The sequence below is a fragment of the Limulus polyphemus genome, unplaced genomic scaffold (assembly GCF_000517525.1).
Source record: "Limulus polyphemus unplaced genomic scaffold, Limulus_polyphemus-2.1.2 Scaffold46, whole genome shotgun sequence".
Taxonomy (NCBI): domain Eukaryota; kingdom Metazoa; phylum Arthropoda; class Merostomata; order Xiphosura; family Limulidae; genus Limulus; species Limulus polyphemus.
Genome location: NW_013665656.1, coordinates 580,208 through 601,129, shown reverse-complemented (window position 1 = coordinate 601,129; position 20,922 = coordinate 580,208). Strand labels below are relative to the sequence as shown.

The 20,922-nt window shown below is 30.5% G+C and overlaps 1 protein-coding gene across 1 annotated transcript in view; it reads right to left on the bottom strand.

Moving 5' to 3' along the window:
• LOC106462573 (protein CNPPD1-like) overlaps positions 1-20,922 on the bottom strand; it is a 32,827-nt gene that overhangs the window by 3,880 nt on the left and 8,025 nt on the right. Inside the window, exons 2-7 of the mRNA XM_013922511.2 lie at positions 19,209-19,317; positions 12,092-12,173; positions 10,950-11,070; positions 6,640-6,768; positions 4,684-4,745; positions 320-437 (exon numbers count right to left, since the gene is read on the bottom strand). Coding sequence (XP_013777965.1) covers positions 320-437; positions 4,684-4,745; positions 6,640-6,768; positions 10,950-11,070; positions 12,092-12,173; positions 19,209-19,317 — 621 coding nt within the window. The remainder of the gene's footprint in view (positions 1-319; positions 438-4,683; positions 4,746-6,639; positions 6,769-10,949; positions 11,071-12,091; positions 12,174-19,208; positions 19,318-20,922) is intronic.

Below are 20,922 nucleotides of genomic sequence, written 5' to 3'. Positions count from 1 at the left end.
AAAGGATAGATATATTAAATTATTTTGTCCCAATCCAAAAAAGTCCCAAAGGTCTGTTTGTGCTAAAAATTGAGATATATGGTAGATACATATAGCTAATTAATTTCGTTTTTTGTCAGATATTTTTTGTTCATATATTGTGAATGTATTTCACAAATAACAATACAAACATTCCCACATCTCCAACTATAATAGGCAGAAATATTTTCCTCTTTGATAGCTTCAATAATTTCTTCTTTTTAAATCCATTTCATATTAAAATTTCATACACCATTTTTTGTAAATAGTTAAATCATGTGATAAAATCTTAGAAACCAACCTTGACAACCCTCTCCATTAACAAAGCCAACCACTGATCCATGGCAATAGTTTTTAACAGAACTTCAACATCAGTGTACGTCAGCCATCCCCTTTTCAAAATTTCTTTGGAAGCAATCCTGAAAAAAGGTAAATATGTATATAAATATATATACCAATGTAGATGATACCAGCTTAATATATGCCATTTTAAAATATATAAAAAAATAAACTTCCAGGTGTGATTTAATAGGAAATATCCATACATGTAACATTTTTATGATAAAACTAACAAAATGTTTTTTTTTCTTTAGAAATTTATGGTAATTACTGTGAAACATTTTGGTATGTTTTACAATCACTCATGTATGATCCAAGATTTTTTACATACATATACTGTGTGTCACAAATATGTTCATTTCAAATCCAAATGTGTATGCACAGCTTTAGTGAGTGCAAAATGTACATAGTGAATGACCAGAAGTATGTGATGTTTGAAGTACTTGACAATGCTTGAGTTGTTCTGACAGTGCAGCTATTAGAGAAGACATAATGGTGTAGGAAACATTCTTATCACAAGAGCTAAGTCCATGGTTCATACTGAATTGCTCAGATAAATTTCAAGCACTTTCAAGGATGTGTATGCACCCTGTAAGTCCTTTGACTTCCTTAGAATTGCAAATAACTTCTTGTGTATTCCTGAATGTTGTTATGTCCACTACTCAATGGTGTAATTCCATTATGCTGGACAAGTTCTCTTCCAAGAAATAGTAATTTAACAATTAATCATGTTCATATCATCTGCAATTGATTTGAGAAACATGATAATACTTTAGTCACCTTCCTTGAGCAGTACCTTCACCAAAACTAAATCTGAATGAGTATTTTTATGATAAACTTGAACATGAAATTTTCCCCAGTATTCCCCTACTTACATCAATGTACCAACTACAAACAATATTTTTCAAAATGGTCTACAACACTTCCAGCATATTGTGAGTCTATAACCAAACCGAGCCAAAGCTACTTTAGAGTCAAAAAGTGGAGGGGTCCTAAGAAATTGGTCAATCAGTGTAAGTCTAATATATAAAATAACTATGTGCTTAAGATTTCTTGGGAAACAATATCAATCTTTTCCATATTGTAGGGGTACAATGATATCCTATTATACTGTTTCAAAAGACAGTAATGTAACAATTCACAACTCATATTTCTAAAATGGTTTGATATCCTCTCAATTAATGATGCTGAGAAACCCACTTGAAGTAAAAATGTATAGCATAGACAGTTGGTATGGGTATTAAAACCTTTAATTAAAATAAAGTACAAGAATAATGTTTCGACCTTCTTAGGTCATCTTCAGGTTAACAAAGACAGTTTAAAACTGACTGTTACTGGGCACACATCTTAGAGACAAGTGTGAGAACAGGTACGAGATTGTAGGGGGCATAGCAGTTAGATGTTAGATGATTTATATAGGTATAAAGGTGTTCCTTTATTTTGGTTCGAGTTCTTGTAAAAGTAGAGCTTCTTTGATTTTTCGTTTGTTTGTCTTCGTTTCTCTACTTAATATGTTTGTGTTTAAAAATGTGGGAAGGTGTTTTCTGTGCTCATTGAATCTGGTTTCCATTTTTTGGCTTGTTTCTCATTTTTTCTCCTTCTTAAAGTGAAAATATTTAACCAAATAAACTGCAACTTAGTACAAACTTTCTAAGTAAAACCTAGATTCTGTTTTAATAAACAAACTCATAAAATTTAATTTATATTTCTATAATTTTTTAGGTTGTGAAATTTCCAAAATTTTGTTTTAAGATAAGACTTTGAAAAACATTAAAAACACTTCACCTTAGAAATTCAATATTTTCTGAACATGATAAACTTAATAATATTCAATAAAAAATGGATTTGTTTTATCCAAATAGGTTGCTGTCACTTACTGTACTTGTTAAACCTAGAAGAAAATTCTTGTAGCTTTTAAACAGATATAATAAAAATCAAAAGCATTATCATGGATAAAAATAACATTAAAAGTAGCTATAAAAAACTCCAAGTGTGGTTTGTTCCTAAGTTTTGTAAACCTTGCACTAGCTTCCATTGTTCACCCCTACAGAGTTCAGTGTAGCTAATATGTTGACAAACCACAAATTAGTGCTACCACACTGTATTTACTCTATACTGCTGTAGATAAATTATAGCCTCTTTTATCTAATCATTTTTGGCCATTGGCCTTAATTAGTTTCAAAGCGAGGGTTCATTAGTTATTAAGCATCACAACATGCCAACTCAGTCTAAAAGCCTAACAGTCTAATATTCAACATAAATAACAGCAGGGTGTCATTTATATTGTTCATAACAATTTAAAACTTTATATTAATGTTAGCTAAATTTTCTATTTTTTGACTATAGCCACTACAACAATAAACAAAAGGTAGATTACTAGTTCTCTTTAAAAACTTGAACATTCAGACAAACGTGGAGTCACCTAAAAAAAAGGGGGTGGGGGAGTTAAAACCAGGACATTTGTTTCATTCTGAAATATGTCTTCAGGACAAAGAGGTCCAAACCAGGTTTGACTATAACATTCAAACCCCATGCTGTGACACCATAAAGAAAGTGGTAATGATAGGTAATAACACCACTGACAGAGAAGGAAAATTACTTCAAAACAAGATACAAGTCATTATATTTCCTAGGTATGATAGTTACTTGGCAAGTATAAACCTATACTCTGGGATGAGCAGAAAATTTCTACGAAAAATAATAAATGAAACTAGGAAAATATGTTTCATATTTCTTTGTAAAATACACTATACAAGTATAATACAAAGATTAAGTTTTATAAAGGCAAGTAGGGATTGATATATACATAACCTAGCTAGCCATAGTAATATAGAAAGTTTTAATGCTACAAAAAGTACTGAAACATGAAAATCAAAACTACAAAGACCGAGTTACTTAAGATTAAAAATATGTTATCCCTACTTTGACAAATCATTATAATTATATTAGTCTGAGCCAAAGTAGGGATAACTTTTTTCTAAATTTTAAGTAACTCAGTTTTGTAGTTTTGACTTAAGTGTTTCAATACTTTTTTATAGCACTAAAACTTTCTATATTACTACAGATAGCTAGGTTACACATATGTTGATTCCTACTTGTCTTTAAAATATTAAATTATTTTTATCATACTTGCTTCCTTTTTTATTAGATATATTTTTATGCACCAGCAATTCCAAGCATGGGGCATGAGTATACACTATTCAATGTTATTGCTCATCATGATGTGTACCAACCTACCCTTAAATCTAATTATATGCCCAAAGTAGTGCATTGTCAGTTTTATATATTAGTTTTATATATATTATATATATATATATACTAGTATCCTTTTCAGTACAACTAAAGAATCATTGAGATCCCACAAGGAAGAGTTTTGCGAAAGAATTAGAGCAATAAAGTTTCTTTTTTTCTCTATGCTTCTCTAGAAAAGTAACTTACTTACATACATAGATGAAATAGTGAAATTTTGATTCACTCCATAAACATGTATATACCGATTACGTGACTTTATAAGTACAACAGCTTTAGTTTTGCTCAGCCAATACTGTGAAATAGTCATTGGTAATGTTCAGACATTTTAAAAAAGGTTTTAAAAGGGCGATTTTACAGCCGTAATTTTGTTTCATCACAATCCCTACTATTAAGTATTACCGTACTTAATGATAAATAGAAAAATACACTAAATAAACATTATATAATGCTAGAATAAGTTTGAGCACAAAATTGAGAAAGAATTATATTTTTCATTGAAAATGTGACATGGAGTGATACACTCAACACCTGAAATGTGCACAGTAGTTATGATATGGTTAAACTCTTTCAAAGAGCTTTGAAGATGTAATGAGATAAGTTGATATGAAGTAATATCTCAAGCTTTATGCAATATTGGTAAACAAGTTTGACTAAGTAACTGATTTTATCCTGTATACATTGAAACTGCTCAAAATTTATCTTCTTTGATTCCACTCTAATAAATAAGCACATAATAACATCCTTTTTTTCAACATTTGACTAACAGCATGCGATTTTAACTGCATAACTAACCCTCAAAAGTTATACTTAGTATAACATGTGCATATCTTTTTATCTGTCTAAGATATTAGATTGAAAACAACTTTTGCAAAATATTTTTTATATTAGATTATCATGCAAGGTAGCATTACAATAATTGTATCAAATCTACAATGACATGACATGGATTGAAGCAAAATAAAACTAACAAACTAATTACATGCATTTCCTTATATGGTAGAAACAAATGCTTCAATCAACAAACACAACTACCTAGAATATACGAAAAAAAAGTACAAAGGTTAGACTACTTACTCAGTTTCAATGCCTTTCAAAACTTGGAAGAATTGGGATGGCTGTACAAAAACATTCCAGTCCTAAATTAACAATTCAAAAGTATTTATCAAAGCCAGTTATCACTGTTACCAAGACCAAAATTTTAGTTATTCCACCACTGAGAAGCTAATAGTTATTATGTGATGTACGGGAATAATATAAAGTTTAATGTACTAATCATACACTATTCACATTCTGAGATGAAAGTTGAACACACTGAGAAATATATCTAGACTAAGTTTCTTTAAAATGTGATTGGCCACTATATTAGTTGGATTCAAAATTTTGACCTTTACAAGTTCTTTTTTCAGATATATAGTCCACAAACAATGTTACAATCAAATATATAATTTCTTTAATGTTCTGGAAATTCTGATGATGGTAGTGTAGATCACTGAAACATGTAAAAATGGCAATCTAGTGCTACAAACAAGCAGTATTTTTAAGAATTACGAACAAAAGCTTACACCTATTTACAACTGATTTTGAATTAATCTAACACAATTCTATGATGTACATTTTTTATTTGTTTGGAATTAAGCACAAAGCCACACAATGGGCTATCTGTGCTCTGCCCACCACGGGTATCGAAACCCGGTTTCTAGCATTGTAAGTCTGCAGACATACCGCTGTGCCACTGGGGGGCTATGATGTATATAAAGGAAGCTTTGTTTTTTATACACTAAAACAAGAATTAAACAACTAGACAGCTGACCAACAGCCTTTTGAATTTTCTAATTATGGCTACACAAAAGTGAAGCAATCAGCTCAACTGCACTTGATGGCTAGACAGGTTATTCCTAATTTAGTGAAAGTTGTAAAGTTTTATATTTCTAAATTAAGTTCCCAACTTCAGTTTTCCTAAGCTTCACATAAAAATTAAACTTGCAAAATGAATGTTTTTAAGAATATTATTGGCAATTTATCTCCTTTTCAAACTTAGTATTTCAAAAACAATACTTTTTTCATTAAATATGTCAGTTTACATTCTGTATTTACAAAAATAAGTTCTCCTACTTCTACATCTATAGTACTTCAACAGTGCTTACCCATAAACAGTATATATTAACACTTAAAGCTGATATTAAAAAAAAAAACACTAAGTTATAAGAGCAATGGAAATACAGTAATTATTGAGCTTCAAGTAAGCCAGCCTGTGTTGAACCTTTGTTTTTATAAATATTTTTTTATATCATCTGTTAAACTGCAATCACATGACATCATCAATATAGATATCTCTCTTCTGAAATATTTCATAGAAGGAAAATTGAGAATTTGATATCCAAAATTACTTAAATCATAAAATGCTAACATATATATATATATATATATAATAATACAATTACAACATACATATGCTTTCATTTATTTGATTTTTCTAAAGAACAGATATTGCATTTACAATTAATAACATGGCATATTTTTTGATGAATAAAGCATAAGTTGTTAGCATGCTTGTCCCAGATATTTGTGCAAAGCCAGCCAAAGGCCATTTGCAATCGTTGTCCTTAATTTTGAACTGATTAACTAGAGGGAGGGCAGCTAGTCAAAACCAACACCACCAACTCTTAAGTTATTGTAATCAAATAGTGAGACTGACATCAGTCACTTTTATAATGCACACCTGTAGCCCCAAAGTGCAAAGAGCCATTCTGTAGCAACAGGATGCAAACCATGGATCTTTGGATTCCTAATCTGGCACACTAACCACGGAGCCACACCCAGCCCATGATATATAAGGGAAGTAATATTATGAAGTTGTGACTGTTCAATTCCTGAAACAATTAATAAAATAAAGATTAAGTGACTTATCTTCCATATCAGTTATTTCCCATCATTTTTATAACTTGAGCAAACATGAAAAAAAAAACATTATCCTAAGCTTACAATAGACATTCATCATTAGATATCTATTAATGGAAAATACAAGCATACAATTGCTGTTAGAAACTCTCTTTCAATTCTATTTAAGTCCTTTAGGTCCATATTTGCTGATGCTGCCCACTCATCATTGAACACTTCATCTTCTTCTCCATTATCATAGAGGAACTTGGAAGCAACCATCTAAAGATATCCATGAACCATATCATTACTTTTTATTTTATGCTACGCTAGTCAATAAAACAAAATATTGTGATTAATAGTTCTGTTTTGAGTTTACTTACTGATTAAGCTGTAATGTGTAATAAAATAAAATATATTGTGATGTTGAAACATTCAAAATACAAATTTCATACACTATGTTCTACGCTCATTAACAAGCACAAGTTAATATAATTCAGCAAACACACATACTCAAAATAACTTATAACACAACATTAAGTATCGACATACACCCAAATTATCATGAAACAAAACAAGATACTATCAATAACATGCTAATCTAAGTATAAAAAAATATGATGAATGAAAATAAGGTATTTGTATTAAAGATTATACGAGATGCATAAAAAAATCAAATACATTACAATAATATAACACGCAATTATAGTCAAACTTAAAACTTATAGCACAAAAATGGGAGTACCGATGTGCAAGTTGTACTAAAAAATTATCTCAAAATCAGTTTTAGATTACTCAGTTTTTCAAAGATTTGGAGAATGATACCTGAAGCCTTTCACATCAGGAAACAAATAATACTATTAAGAACTTCTAAAAGAAACTGTCAATTATGTCTAATATAATTTCTGAAAAACTTCAGGTTATCTATTAACCCTTTCCTACCAGCATCTCAAGTTATTACAAGAGCAAATTAAATTGAGTGGTCTTTCCCTCAAACTACCTCCAAAATAAATTTATAATTAAAATATTGGTATGTTAAATTTTCTTTTGATGTAAGTTTAACTAGCATTTGTTTTGCATAAAGTAATTTAAAAAAATCAGAACTGCTTGCCCCAATTTTAAATTTTTGCCACTGTTGTAATTATTATTAAGATGGTGGAATTTGTGAAATTTCTCACCTGTACAGATACAACTTGTTAGTGAAGAAAATTAAGGCACAAACCTGGTAACTTTGTATTTGTTTGAGGTTTATTTTAGCTCAAATAATTTTAATAAGGTGAATTCTTGAAGTTCGTGATGTCAAGAACTAAAAAATTTAGATATCCACGTTTTGTTTTACAGCTTTCAAGTTTAGGAAGCTGACAAAATTGTAAATATATTACGTGAAACCTGGGATTATTTTCTTGCTAACAATCTTCCTTTCTAGTTACAATAGATTGTAAATACACAAAAATTCTCATTAAGTTTTGATGCACCTTAAGGTTAAGTGGGCTTTTGTTTTGTAAGTTTATTATTGGTTTTCTATTACTTGTATACCACAGAAAAGCAATATATAAACTCAATGAATTTCCTTCCATGTTTATTTTACTGAAGTAATTGTCTTGGTAGTTAATTTTCTATTTACAAGAACTTACAAAACGTTTTATAACTCAAGACCACTGTGAAAGCAAGTATCGTATTTTGCCCAAGGGCCAAAGATAAATATTGGGAGGTCTGTTTTGAACACAATAAATAAATTAGTAAAAGGAGGATAAAAACAAGTTTATTTTTTGAAATAGTGAGATAAATACTATTTATATTAGTTTTAATGCTTCAGAGGATTATTTTATTGCTACATTTCTTTCAACAAAATGGTTTAGAGCAAGACATAATTAGACATACTATAGTATATGTACAAAAACTGACTTTTGTGTTCAATAATACTGGTATAAGGAATATAGAGCTGCAACCATGAAGAGACATTAGCAATATAATTTACATCATATAAAGAGAATGTATATTCTTGCAAACTAATGAAGACAAATGTATACTTTTTGATTTTAAAGAAAGATTTGTGAAAGCTATTTCTTCATCAAGTATTCTTTAAAATAATAAATATTTATATATATTTCCTTTTATTAGTTTGGTAGAAATATCTATCCCTTTTTAAGATAAAAATAGAAATTATGAGCACAGAAGAAGGAGATCAACACAATGCAGTAAACACGTGAAGAGCTTGGTGCAAATTTAATGTTACAGATCATATTTGGAACTTCACAAATTAAAATAAACATAAGTTGACCAAGTGATTGATGTTTCTAATACTTTTATGGTGGAATAAAACTATATATATAAAAATGGGAAATTTCATACTTTTATCATCATATACAACTATATGTAAGATTCAATGTATGATTTAATTTGTCTATTATACTGTAGTTTATGATAGGTTTAATGTTAAGTGATATTTTTGGAACAGAAATGAATAAATAAATTATAATTTACCCTTTAATTAAATTTCACAGGTGGACAGTAAAATACAAACAGTGGTCCAATAATAATGTACTGTCAAGTAGTTGATACCACAACAAAAGTATGAACTCTAATGAAGCTAAATTTTCTCCCACTTAATTACTACACACACACACACACACACACACACACACACTGCAGTTTTTCTTAGTGGAGAATAATACATTAATTTAAATAAACATGTGGTTCATGTATTTACATTTCAAAGAAGTATTCAACATAGTAATGAGGAAACATTAATAATATTAACGTGTCAACTTCTTTATGTTCACTTTTATGGTTTAATAAAATTCATAACTGCTTCTATGGTCTTAACGTAAAAACTGTGGATTACCAGAATAAATGATAAAAAATACCATATATAGTACTCAAATTACTTTTAACTGACTTTTATCTCATTTGCTATAAAACTATTTTTAACATACACACAATTTTACAACAAACACCAGAGACAGAAAGAATGATGTATCACAGCCATACAATTTTATCAGATCTCTGTAATGGTTCAGATTCATTAGCATGCTCTTACTACTCAAGTAACAAAACATTGGTTTTTGAAAGTAGTAATACCAATTTAATATAAACCATAATGAAACATAGTAACCTTGACAGAAAAATCTATAATTTTGAGTACACATAGGTAAATTAATTAATAATATAAATACAAACATATTTTACATTATATTAAAAATTCAAGCCATCGGTATATTAAAAAAAACTGAAAAAAAAAACAAATAATGGAAAGATAAGACCGAAGGACAACAGAGAAAACAATGATTAATCAAATTTTACATGTATACAATAATATATGTGTTAATGACTATTAAAGACAATCAAATGAAAATAATTTAGTTTAAAATGCAAAAACTTTCTTGAAATGTAGGAAACAATTTACAGGAAAAATTCATTCTGATTTGATGTATGATTTAATTAGACTATATTATTGTAGGTTATGATAATTTTATTGTCACATGATATTTTAATTATAAAATAGAAAAAATATAATCTACCTTTTGAAGAAATTTTGCAAGTGGAACAGAAATTAAGAAAAATATCTATCAGAACTTAAATATTATGAAGTATGTTAAGATGCTATAATGTTATATTTTATCATTGGTTACTTGTGCTAATTTCTTCCATAATCTGTCATAATTTTGGAACTTTTATATCTGAAGATTCAGATAGGTTTCCGCAGAGTAACTCTCTGTGGGAATGTAACAATGTTTATGGGAACATAAACAACAAGGAAATATACATTTGAGGGTTAAATTTTATTTTTCCCGTACAAATATATGAATTAAGGACTAGATATCTGACTATTACCTGACTGACGATTTGATAAAAACAGTCTTAGAATTGGAATGCGCTCTAATTTTGGCTTCTAATAAACCCTGCTACTAAAGAACAATGGTAATATTTAGATGACATGAAAACACAATCTATTAGTTTAAGTACATTATTGTTTGACCAAACCTACACTATTACACATACATCTTCACTAAAAGGTCTATAACACCCGCACACACTCATTTTAACTTTGAAAACCAAATACAAACCCTAACTATTATTTTTTTCTAAATCTAGATATATACAACTTTTTTTTTTTGAAATTATAGACTTGTGAGATCATCTCTTTGACACCTAGTACTTACAGAGACTGTTCAACTGTGATGGTGTGACATGGTTAAAATTTTGCAACAAAACTAAACAAATCAAATTAATATTACTATATAATTTGACAGAAACTAAACAATTCTAGAAGTTTTTGTTTCAGGATGCACATTTCATCTGAGAAGTGGCAATTCACTCCAAAAAGCATCATTGTGTCATATTGGATATTAACACAATAGGTTTAATGAAAAATTAAGATTACATCCTATTCATTATTATAAAATCAAAACTATTCATTTAAACAAAGAAATGTGTTAAGCCCAGATAATGAAAACAATTACCATAGAAACTAGAAACAAGTCACAAGAAGAAATTTTCTGAAGATATTCAGGATTACAATGACGAATTCTTTCCAGGTAAACCATTGCAAGCATCATTGAACACGGAGAAATACACGCTTGTCTGTAAGTATAAAAAAAATATCAATGAACACATTGTGTAAATATTTTGATTTTGCTCATTCATATGAAACTGAACAAACACAAAATATGTATGATAACATGAACTTTAAGTTTATAGATATGCTTCTAATCATGATTTACAGTAGAAGAGCATTCCAGATTTTAAAATATAGAGATTCATATGCACTTTTAAAAGTTAATTACTTGTTTTAGGCAAAACATCACTAAACCTACATGAAAAGAATTAATCTTAGTTATATATTACAAAACTTAAAAGAAAGTTAAAAAAATATCTTCATTCAATAATTAGCCATTTAGATCAGTACATAAATGTTTATTTAATCAAATATATTTTAAATTTTTTTGCAGTGTTATTACTTACAACACTCTTGCATTTATTAAAACACACTATTTATGTTAGATACTCTTTCTTCACACTATATCTAGATCATACACCAATTAAAAAAATAACAGTTGAACAGTCTAGCCTAGAAACTATTAAGCTTAAGTCTGTATTTATGAAGGGACAAAATACATTTTTTTTATATTATCCTGTTGTCAGTGTACTATCTTTTGCTAATATATTTCATGAAACTTTTCAATACCAGTTTTAGTCAGTGTTAGAAAATTTTGAATCATCATCTAAGCAATAACAAAATTCGTAAGTATAATGCAGTAGGCCTATATAAATATATTGTAGTTAATACTCCATAGGCAATAGTCATATTGCTAACCTGTTCTTGTTATATTAGTTCAAATATTACACACACACACACACACACACAAAAAAAACATGAAGAAGCTGAAGTATATAAAGATACATGCAGGAAGTAAGAAAAAATCAAATAATTCAAACATAACTACTATAAAAATGGAATTGAAAGAAAATTTAATTAAAAAAATCAATACCTTCTTACCATAATTGTAAGTTCACTGTAATAACAAAAACAGGTATTTTATCTTTGGACTTAGCAATTTTAAGGCAGCACTAGATGCTGAATATTCTTTAATAATATCCCTACCTTGACACAGTTGCAGCATAATGTAGGTCCAATACTTCCAGTCCTTTTCGAACAGATTTGGAAAACATCTCCACTGCAATTTCTACCATGTATAAAATAAAAATTCAATTTTAACATTTTTCCTAACCTATATATGTATTTCAGATAGATACTCACTTCTCTACAGAAAAAAAGCGCAAACCTTTGTCAAGATTTTTTGTATAAGCCACAAGCTTTGAATGGAATTAGCATATGAAACACACCATAAGAGGAGAAGGGTTAAGGAAAATAAGCTGTTATCTCAGAAGTGCAACTCACTTCTTCACAGAACACATACAGCTAGAATACCACACTGATAAGATGGCAGATGGTCTGGTGTAGATAAATAAATTACAAATATGAGCTCCATTCTGAAATCATAGCATTAAAAATGGAAAACTTATGGAGTGTATCACCCACTTGTGGATCAGCTAGAGGGCCATCACTCAGTGGAACAGCATTTTTCTCATGCAGAGAATAATTTTCATCCAATAAAGATGGTAGAGCAAAATGTACTTTGAAAAGAGCCTCTTGCATGGTGCTAAAGTGTCGTATAGAAGGGTTGTATGACAAATTGCTCAATTGACCATTATATACAGAACAATCAATAATACATGTAAGCATAATATGACTAAAAGCAACAAATTCAGGTTGTACAGTATTGGAGAAAAACTTACCAGAAAAAAAAGCAAATGCAGGAAGGAATCATTCCAGAGATGCATCTCAAAGAAAGTGCAAGACCCATCCAACTGGCATAACTATCACAAATGGTCTGGTTCTGAGTGTAGGGACAGCATGAACTACACTTCCAGGTATATACCCCAGCCCTACTTACCATCAATGGGTGCATCCACTCAGTTGAATAACAGTGGGATTACACAAATCCAAAGGGGAACTTTCCATATTGACCTCTCAAACATATTGGAATTAGTGAAACAAGGATTTTCTCCTGTTACTCCATAAGTATATAAAAAGTAGGGGAAGGGAATTCACATAGGTGAGAATACTGGAGAGGTTCTTGAACCAAACAAGAATTTTCTATCATCTGCATAAGGTCTCACTCTGATAAGTCTGTGCAATGGATTACCCTGAATAGTGACAGCAGGTGCTAGCTAGGTATGAGAACAAACTCAACTTGGTGCTATCATTTTTTTTACCTAAAGTATGGTCTTGATGGTGAAATATATATTGCCAAAGAAGTCTTGTGGAAAACCCCAACTCAACAGTGGGTGCTGAGCAGGGACAGAGGCTTAACAGTTTCTGCCCCCCACCCCACTTAATGCAGATTTCAGGAGAGAGAAGTATTCCCTGTGAGGCAACATCAGCCACATGGTGGGTTTCATTGTCTCCTTGATATATATATATATATATATATAAAGATATATTGAATGAATAAGGTGTTTATGAGACCTGTATAAGAAAAAAATAATTAGCATTTCACCTTCTGAAAGCTACTGTTGTGAAGAGTGGAGAATGACAACTGGAGGGAGACAAAATTCAGAGGTACCTAAAATATTAATGGCTAGAGGCAAGAGAAACCATGAGATGACAAACTTGATGGGAGGAACCATGAAAAGTATCATTACCCGACAAAATAATAAACTAGTCAGATGAGATGTATAACTCAACAATTCAAAGTAGAAGAAAATAAGTTACTTAAGGAAGAAGAAACACGTGGCAAAAAGGAAATTGTTGATTACCTTGAAACGGAGCAGTACAAGTGAGATAAAAACAAAGAGCCTGTACAGGACAAAGGAAATGATCAGGTTAGAATCAATTGTACAAGGAAGAAAGGGGAGGTAGTTTGATTGAAAAATGCATCCAATTACCCTCCCAAACAGCCCTAGCTTTGGAAAGGAAAGAGTGATCACGGGAACTATCCAAGGCAAAAATATCAGAGTGAAGGATCTTGCAAGTGAGAAGAAAATATGTCTTAAGAAAAAGATGGTACAGGTAAAAAGTGATTCATGGTTGAAACAGGGAATATGTCAGAGCCCAGAGAACTAAACAAAAATTCCATTCCAGTCTAAAAGGGGAATTGGATGAAGAAAACAACTGATGAGAAAGGCTCAGAAGAGATCTATAAGGACTGAAGAAAGAAAAGGGTAATGACTGGGAAAAAAACAAAAGGTCAAATATAAAACCCTCCTGAAACTGACAATAGTAGAAATAAGAAGTCAAAGAAAAAGACAGGCATATAAAAAGACACTGAATCAATCCAGACTCAGAGCATCCACCTCCAACATAATAGGCCTCAGTAAAAACTTAACCAGATGGTGGTAGCTGTATGAAGATATTTTTTAGTTTCAGAAAACTGTGTCTATAATATTCTGGTATCTTGAGTGTGTCCCTTTCAGTGGATTCTACCAGTCAGTGCAAGTGTATCCAAAGATCCACCTTGCTCTTGTGTCTCTCCTTTGTTCTTTTCACCACTTGCTGTTTTCATACTTGTGGTGGGCATAGCACAGGTCTATTGTGTAGCTTAGACTTGACAACAACAAAATGTCTCCGGGGGAGTGGTCTTTCTCTATCTGTGTCCTCGAGGTGTTGATTGCTCAACAAGTTTACTGTCACCTTCTGGCTTCTCATTGTGATGCATTCAGACACCTTCTCTGCTGTTTCTTCCATCCACTGACAAGGAGGCACTCACTTTTGGGACTTTTATTTTCCTTGCTCTAGACTTTCTCTTTTGGTAATTAACCACATTTGGTTGTTTGTCTGTCATGTCATGGTAGTTTAGGTCTTGGTTAAGGATCAATATTTTGCTTAGACCAGATCATTCCCACAAAGTGGTCTCTCTGTTTTCTGGAGTTATCACTGGATTTTTCTTTTACTTTGGGAGTCCTCTCATCACTGCCTTTTCAATTCCTCTCAATACGTAACTTCTACTTATAATCTTCAGTCCCACACTCTGCAGCTCTGTCATTTTTACTATGTGCTGACTTTTTTTATGTACTGTATGTCACACCACCCTTAAATACAAATATTATGATACTAGCTATGACCCGCAAAACATTTGCAGTAGTTTTCATGCCCTTTGCTTGAATTTTTCTTACTCTATCATTTTCATGTACAGCATTTAAGCTATGCTTTCTTGCAGGCATTATGTGTTAGATCAATAAATTCTGGTCTATTTGAAAAAAGTTTACGAGATTAGACAAATAAACGCCTGTAGACTTAACTTTATTTAATAAAATTACACGTAAAGTAAATAATGAAGTAAAGTAATGGTATTTATAATAGTGTACAAAGTATAAAACAGTTATGACCATTCAGCCTATGACACGGTTTTAGGAGCTGAAACAAAAAAACTCACAAAAATGAAGAATAAAACCCATACTAAAGTCAAAAAGTAGATAAAAGTGTTTACAGCAGTGTATGAAATGAACTGAAGCTAAATTATTGCAAAGTAAATTAAAGTAAATGTAAAGTTTTAATGAAGGCAAACTCAGCTGAATATGCAGAAACGTCTGAATTGTGTTTACAAGGTGATAAACATATGGTTTTGAACGAACTGAGCATGCACATTTTAGACCAAAATAACTTAAGAAAGTCCATAGCAATTATATTTAGTGTAATGTTCATTTTTTTAAGGAAATTACACACAGGTTAAGTGTGGTTTGTATGAAATAATTTGTAAATAAAAAAAAACTAAATCTGAAATCAAAGCCAGTCATCATGTGATGACAACAACACTATGCCATCATGTAGCATACTCTTGCATTGAAAGGTTTGACTGAGCAAAAAAACAGGTAAGTGATTCTGAATGGAAAAGCCAATATGCAATCTAGACTCCTTAGACAAAAGCATTTCTAACATATGAGATTTGTAGCATTTGATCAAGAAAGTTGCAAGAAAAGTTCCAGACAAACAAACACAAGCATATCATTTACATAGATTACTATCACTATTGATATTCAATTATATGTATTGCTTTTACGTAAATCTCTACTGCTTACCAGAGCAGATATAAAGAACTGACAAGCTGCAGTTTGAGATTTTTTCATACATTCAAATCATTTTAAAAGCCTTTCAGTACTTTCACCAATAATCAAGAACATATAGATATGAAGTTTAAGACAACAGCACATATATACATTAAAGACTTTGCAGGCATTACACTGAAAACTTCTGTTTGAGTCTGCATGCAGCTTTTGCTATATGAACTACAATAGTTCTGTTATAAACATTCTTCAAATAAAAGTGTTTGTTATGCACACTTTAGATGGCTCCTGAAAAAGCTGTAATATGAAATACTAAGCATTAGATAAGTTTCTGTTTGGGGAAAGAAGTCCTTTGTGTATTTACTACATTAAATATGTTAAGTAAAACACTCCAGATGCATTCCATATAACTAAGAACAAAAATCATATTATCCTGTAAAAATGATTTATTAGAATTGTTACTGGAATTTTGTGAAGAGATTATCCTTCCCTGGGTTTCCTAAATACAGTTCTGTTCAAACACATTTCTCATAATATTCCATATAAATATGTATAAGTAAATGCTGTCTCACACTGTTTTTATAAATAATGTATCCAATATGTAAAAAATATACACAAGGCGAAAAAAAATTGCAAAAGAATAATAAAATTCAATTTAACTTACCATACATTCACCTAGTGTAAGGAGAATTGTCACCACTGGAACACCTTGTTGGAAATTAATTGAGAATTGTCTATTGGTACACCTGTATGGCTCTCTTCATTTATATTTTTCAACAGCTTAAAGTCTGAAGAAAAGCCAAACACCTCATCATACACAACCCTCAACTCATTCCAGTGTTCAACCTGGCCACCTTAAATGTATAGTCAATGACTTTTGGGCAGAAAATTTAACAGCCAAATGTAGCATACATAATTCAACCACAAAGTGAATATCAAAACAGTTAATAAATTGTTTAATGACAAGTATAACAAATCTGTGTTCATTTAAATTTTGAAATTCATTGCTCTTTTTTATAGAAAACAGTCTAATTTTTATTAATTCCATTAACAAAATTAAACACTTATAAATACTATCTTACGTACATTTTATTAATAGTTAATTTATACTTTCTTCTCCCCTTGAGTATACGAAAAGACAGCTGTAATTTGACTTTGAAATAAAATATTAAAACTGTTGTTTGCTCTCACATTCTATTTGAACTTTTAACTTCTTACAAGTAAATTGTATTTAAAAGTTTGCTAATTAAGTTTCTAGTAACATGAAGAATATATTTGTAGTCCAAAATAAATTGTTGTCAGCTGTCTCTGATATTTACAGTAATTAACCTCATTATTTCTGTGATTGTTTATGGAAAAACAAACAGGTCATGTTACCAAACCATACGAATTTTTTAAAAATAAAATGTAGATTCGTATTGGTCAGTTACACTAATTATTTGATAGGTCGATTGAATATCCAGTAACATTTGACACAATAAACCACAATAGCAATAGCAGTAATTAAGATTTTCAAAACAAGTGCTAAACTGTAATTAATCCAATAACTGGACATCAAGTAAGGGAATTAACAACAATAAAACTTTAAAGCACAAGAGTGGAATTTGCAGTGGTTTTATGACACACCTTTGTAACACATACAGTGGCAGATTTTACTGATTATGAGACCAGTGATACTAGAAGTGAATAAATAATACTGCCTTTAAAGTGATTTTTTTTTTCAAATTGATTACTCTCCTTTTCTTTTTTAAAATTTTTTTAAAGAATCACCAAAGTCATAAAATAATTACAAATGTTGACAACACCAACTAACAGGGTGAGCACCAAATTCCTGCACACACTAGAATATACTTGTTACTAATAATGCACCAGCAACACATCTTTCAAATGTGTGCCTTATCAAAGTAAGAATCCTGCTAGCCACTGTAATGATACCATTTGTGCCCTCTATGTTTGGGGGCAACTCAAGGTGAAGTTCTCCTTACAGGGAATTATACTTGTTGAAGCAGCCCTTTCAAATACAGCATTTAATGGGTGTGAAGGCAATAGCCAGTATGGTTTCACTGGGAGAAATATTTGCTTTACTAACTCTTTGACATTCTTTGCAGAGATTACTGCTTATGTAGATGAGGGTAAAGGTGTGGAATTGACAGATCTGAATTTTCAGAAAGTATCTGACAACATGTAACAATTAAGGCTAATAAAAAAAATTATCTCTATAGGTGTAGGGATGAGTTGGATCATAAGATTAAAAAAATGGCTGAAAGTAGAGGGTTGTTCTCAGTAGAGTTCAGTGAAACTGGATTAATATCACTAGTGGGTTACCTCATGATTCAGTGTTAGGACATTTTCTATTTTGATTTACATCAGTAACATAGATGAAGGAATGATCAATAAATTGTTTAAATGTGCTGATGAGGTCTTTGGTGTTGCTTGCTGTAAAGAGAAGGATGTTGCTTTACAAAAAGTTTTAGATTATTTGTTGATTTGGGCAAATAACTGAAAGATTACAATTACAATAAATGCAAGGTTGTGGGTTATCATAATTTGTATTATGAGTATAATTTTCATGAGGAAAACCTTAACAGTGTTATGGACAAAAGAGATCTTGTTTGTTCTGGCTGTTCTCTAAACATTGTGCTATTGCTAGTGGTAGGGCAAATAGGTCTAGAGGTTATAACTTCACTGTATAGGTCACTGGTTAAGTCTCATTTGGAGTAGTGTGTTCAATATTTGGTTCCTTACTTTAAGAAAGACATTGAATTCTTGGAAAATGTTCAAAGGATAGTTACTAGGATGATACCTGGTATGGAAAGATTGTCATATGAGTGCAGTTTAAGATCTCTGTAGGTGTTTTCTCTTGAAAAAGAAGAGTTAGAGAGGATCTGAGTGAAGTGTCTAAGACAGCCTCAATTGACCAACAAGCTCCCTATTGTCCTTAAATGTTATGTTTTGTTGATATTTTCAAGAAACCCAATACCAATGCACATATACAAATTTACTCTCACAACATTTTGGGAAAGTGTGAAAACAAAATATTAACAAAGAGAAAAGTAAAAAAAAAAACAACTAAAAATATAGACTATCCAAAAACTTTCATACATTTACAAAGTAATAAGTAGTAGCACTGATAAATATCAAGAATTTTCAACTACCTGTTAGTGGCAATGACGGTCGATCAGCAGATGGCAATGTACCATAACAAAGAGTCTTCCTCACCTGTTCTGTTAGATCTTCATGGTCTTTAAATATTTGATCAACAGCCTTGTAAAAATCAAAAGACTTACTTATTAAAATGTAATTCAAAGTAAATTTTTGGGTCATTTATTTAACCCCAGAGTAATCACAATGAACATTGTGTGTCATAAACTTCACCGTTTAAAAATCATACATCCACACCTTCAATTTGCAGTTTATATATCCAAAACATGATGATTATCTACACAAATTATATTACACACACAATTAGTTTTTTATGTACATTTCTTAAGTAACTGCATACACAAATCTTGTCTCACAATCTACTGCTTCAAACACTTTCAGCATAACAATGGAACATTTTGAAATTTCTGACGAATAAAACATGTAAGACCATTTTAAAAACACAGATTATTGTGAAACTATGAAATCCTGGTCAGAATGACACTATTCAAGCAACTTAATGTTTTAACTGGGAAACTAAGTCCCAAAAGAATGGAGCCCAGAAATTCATTTTTCAAAATTTTACTATCTTGTAATACCTGTCATTGTAATATTCAGTTATTAATATTTTCTTGTAGAATAACCAAAGTCTGACTTACAGCTCATTTCCCAGAAAAAGCTACTATTAAATCAAATTGAGAAATAAAATTTGCATAAGTTACAAAGTGCCATCTTTCCTAGCAGAAAAAAAAAATATTGAAGCTAGCCAAAATTTTACAAAAGAAAAAGATATTCATTTTAAGTTTAAAAATGTAGAGCAACAAATATATTGTTTGTAATCTTTATATACAAAGTTAGACAGAAATGCTACCTATAATACACTAAATACATTTAAGCTGTTTTTTTTATATATAAAATTACATGAAGTACACTGTACTTTACAAAAATGCATTTAATTTTGAATGTAGCATCACATACCTGTCAAACACTCATGTAATATGATAATACATATCACTAAAAAATACTGAAAATATCAATTCATTATATCAAAGATGATGGCAAAATCTCCAACGACTACCAACAGCTTTGAGTAATTAGGCAAAGTACTATATTTTGTGATAAGCACTGTAGCTTTACTCTGTCTTAGAAGTGACATTACATATACAAATATTTGAAAGCACACCATTTTTCTACTTCCCTATATTTACATACATACATATATATATAGTACTAGAAATAATTGTGGAAATGCACATGTGATACATATACAGAAGACAACATGAGTAATAGCAAATAAATGATCACTTTATCTTTACTTCAACACATTATTACAGAAAATTCAAAAGAAAAGCAAATGTACAGTTCACTAAATTCTCGAATTTGCTTTAAACATAGCAGTACACCTTTTTCTTATTCTACCATATGTTTATCAACTATTGTTCTTAGTATTCTGTTTTACTCTCCACATTTCAGCTAAGTTGTTTGATTGCTATATTGCCTTTTTAACTTCCATATTACCTCAGATATCCTAAATTATATTCATATAGGGACTTTGTGCAGGTCAAGCCATGGTTGCAAGTATCCCATTGTTTTTTTTATTCCAGGGGTATAATTCCACCATATTAACTTAATGCTAGGGATCACTGTCTCCATGGAAAATGAATCTTTTCCTATTTCTCAATTCCATCAACTTGTGTAGATCTTTAACCCTTTCACTACAGGTCAAGG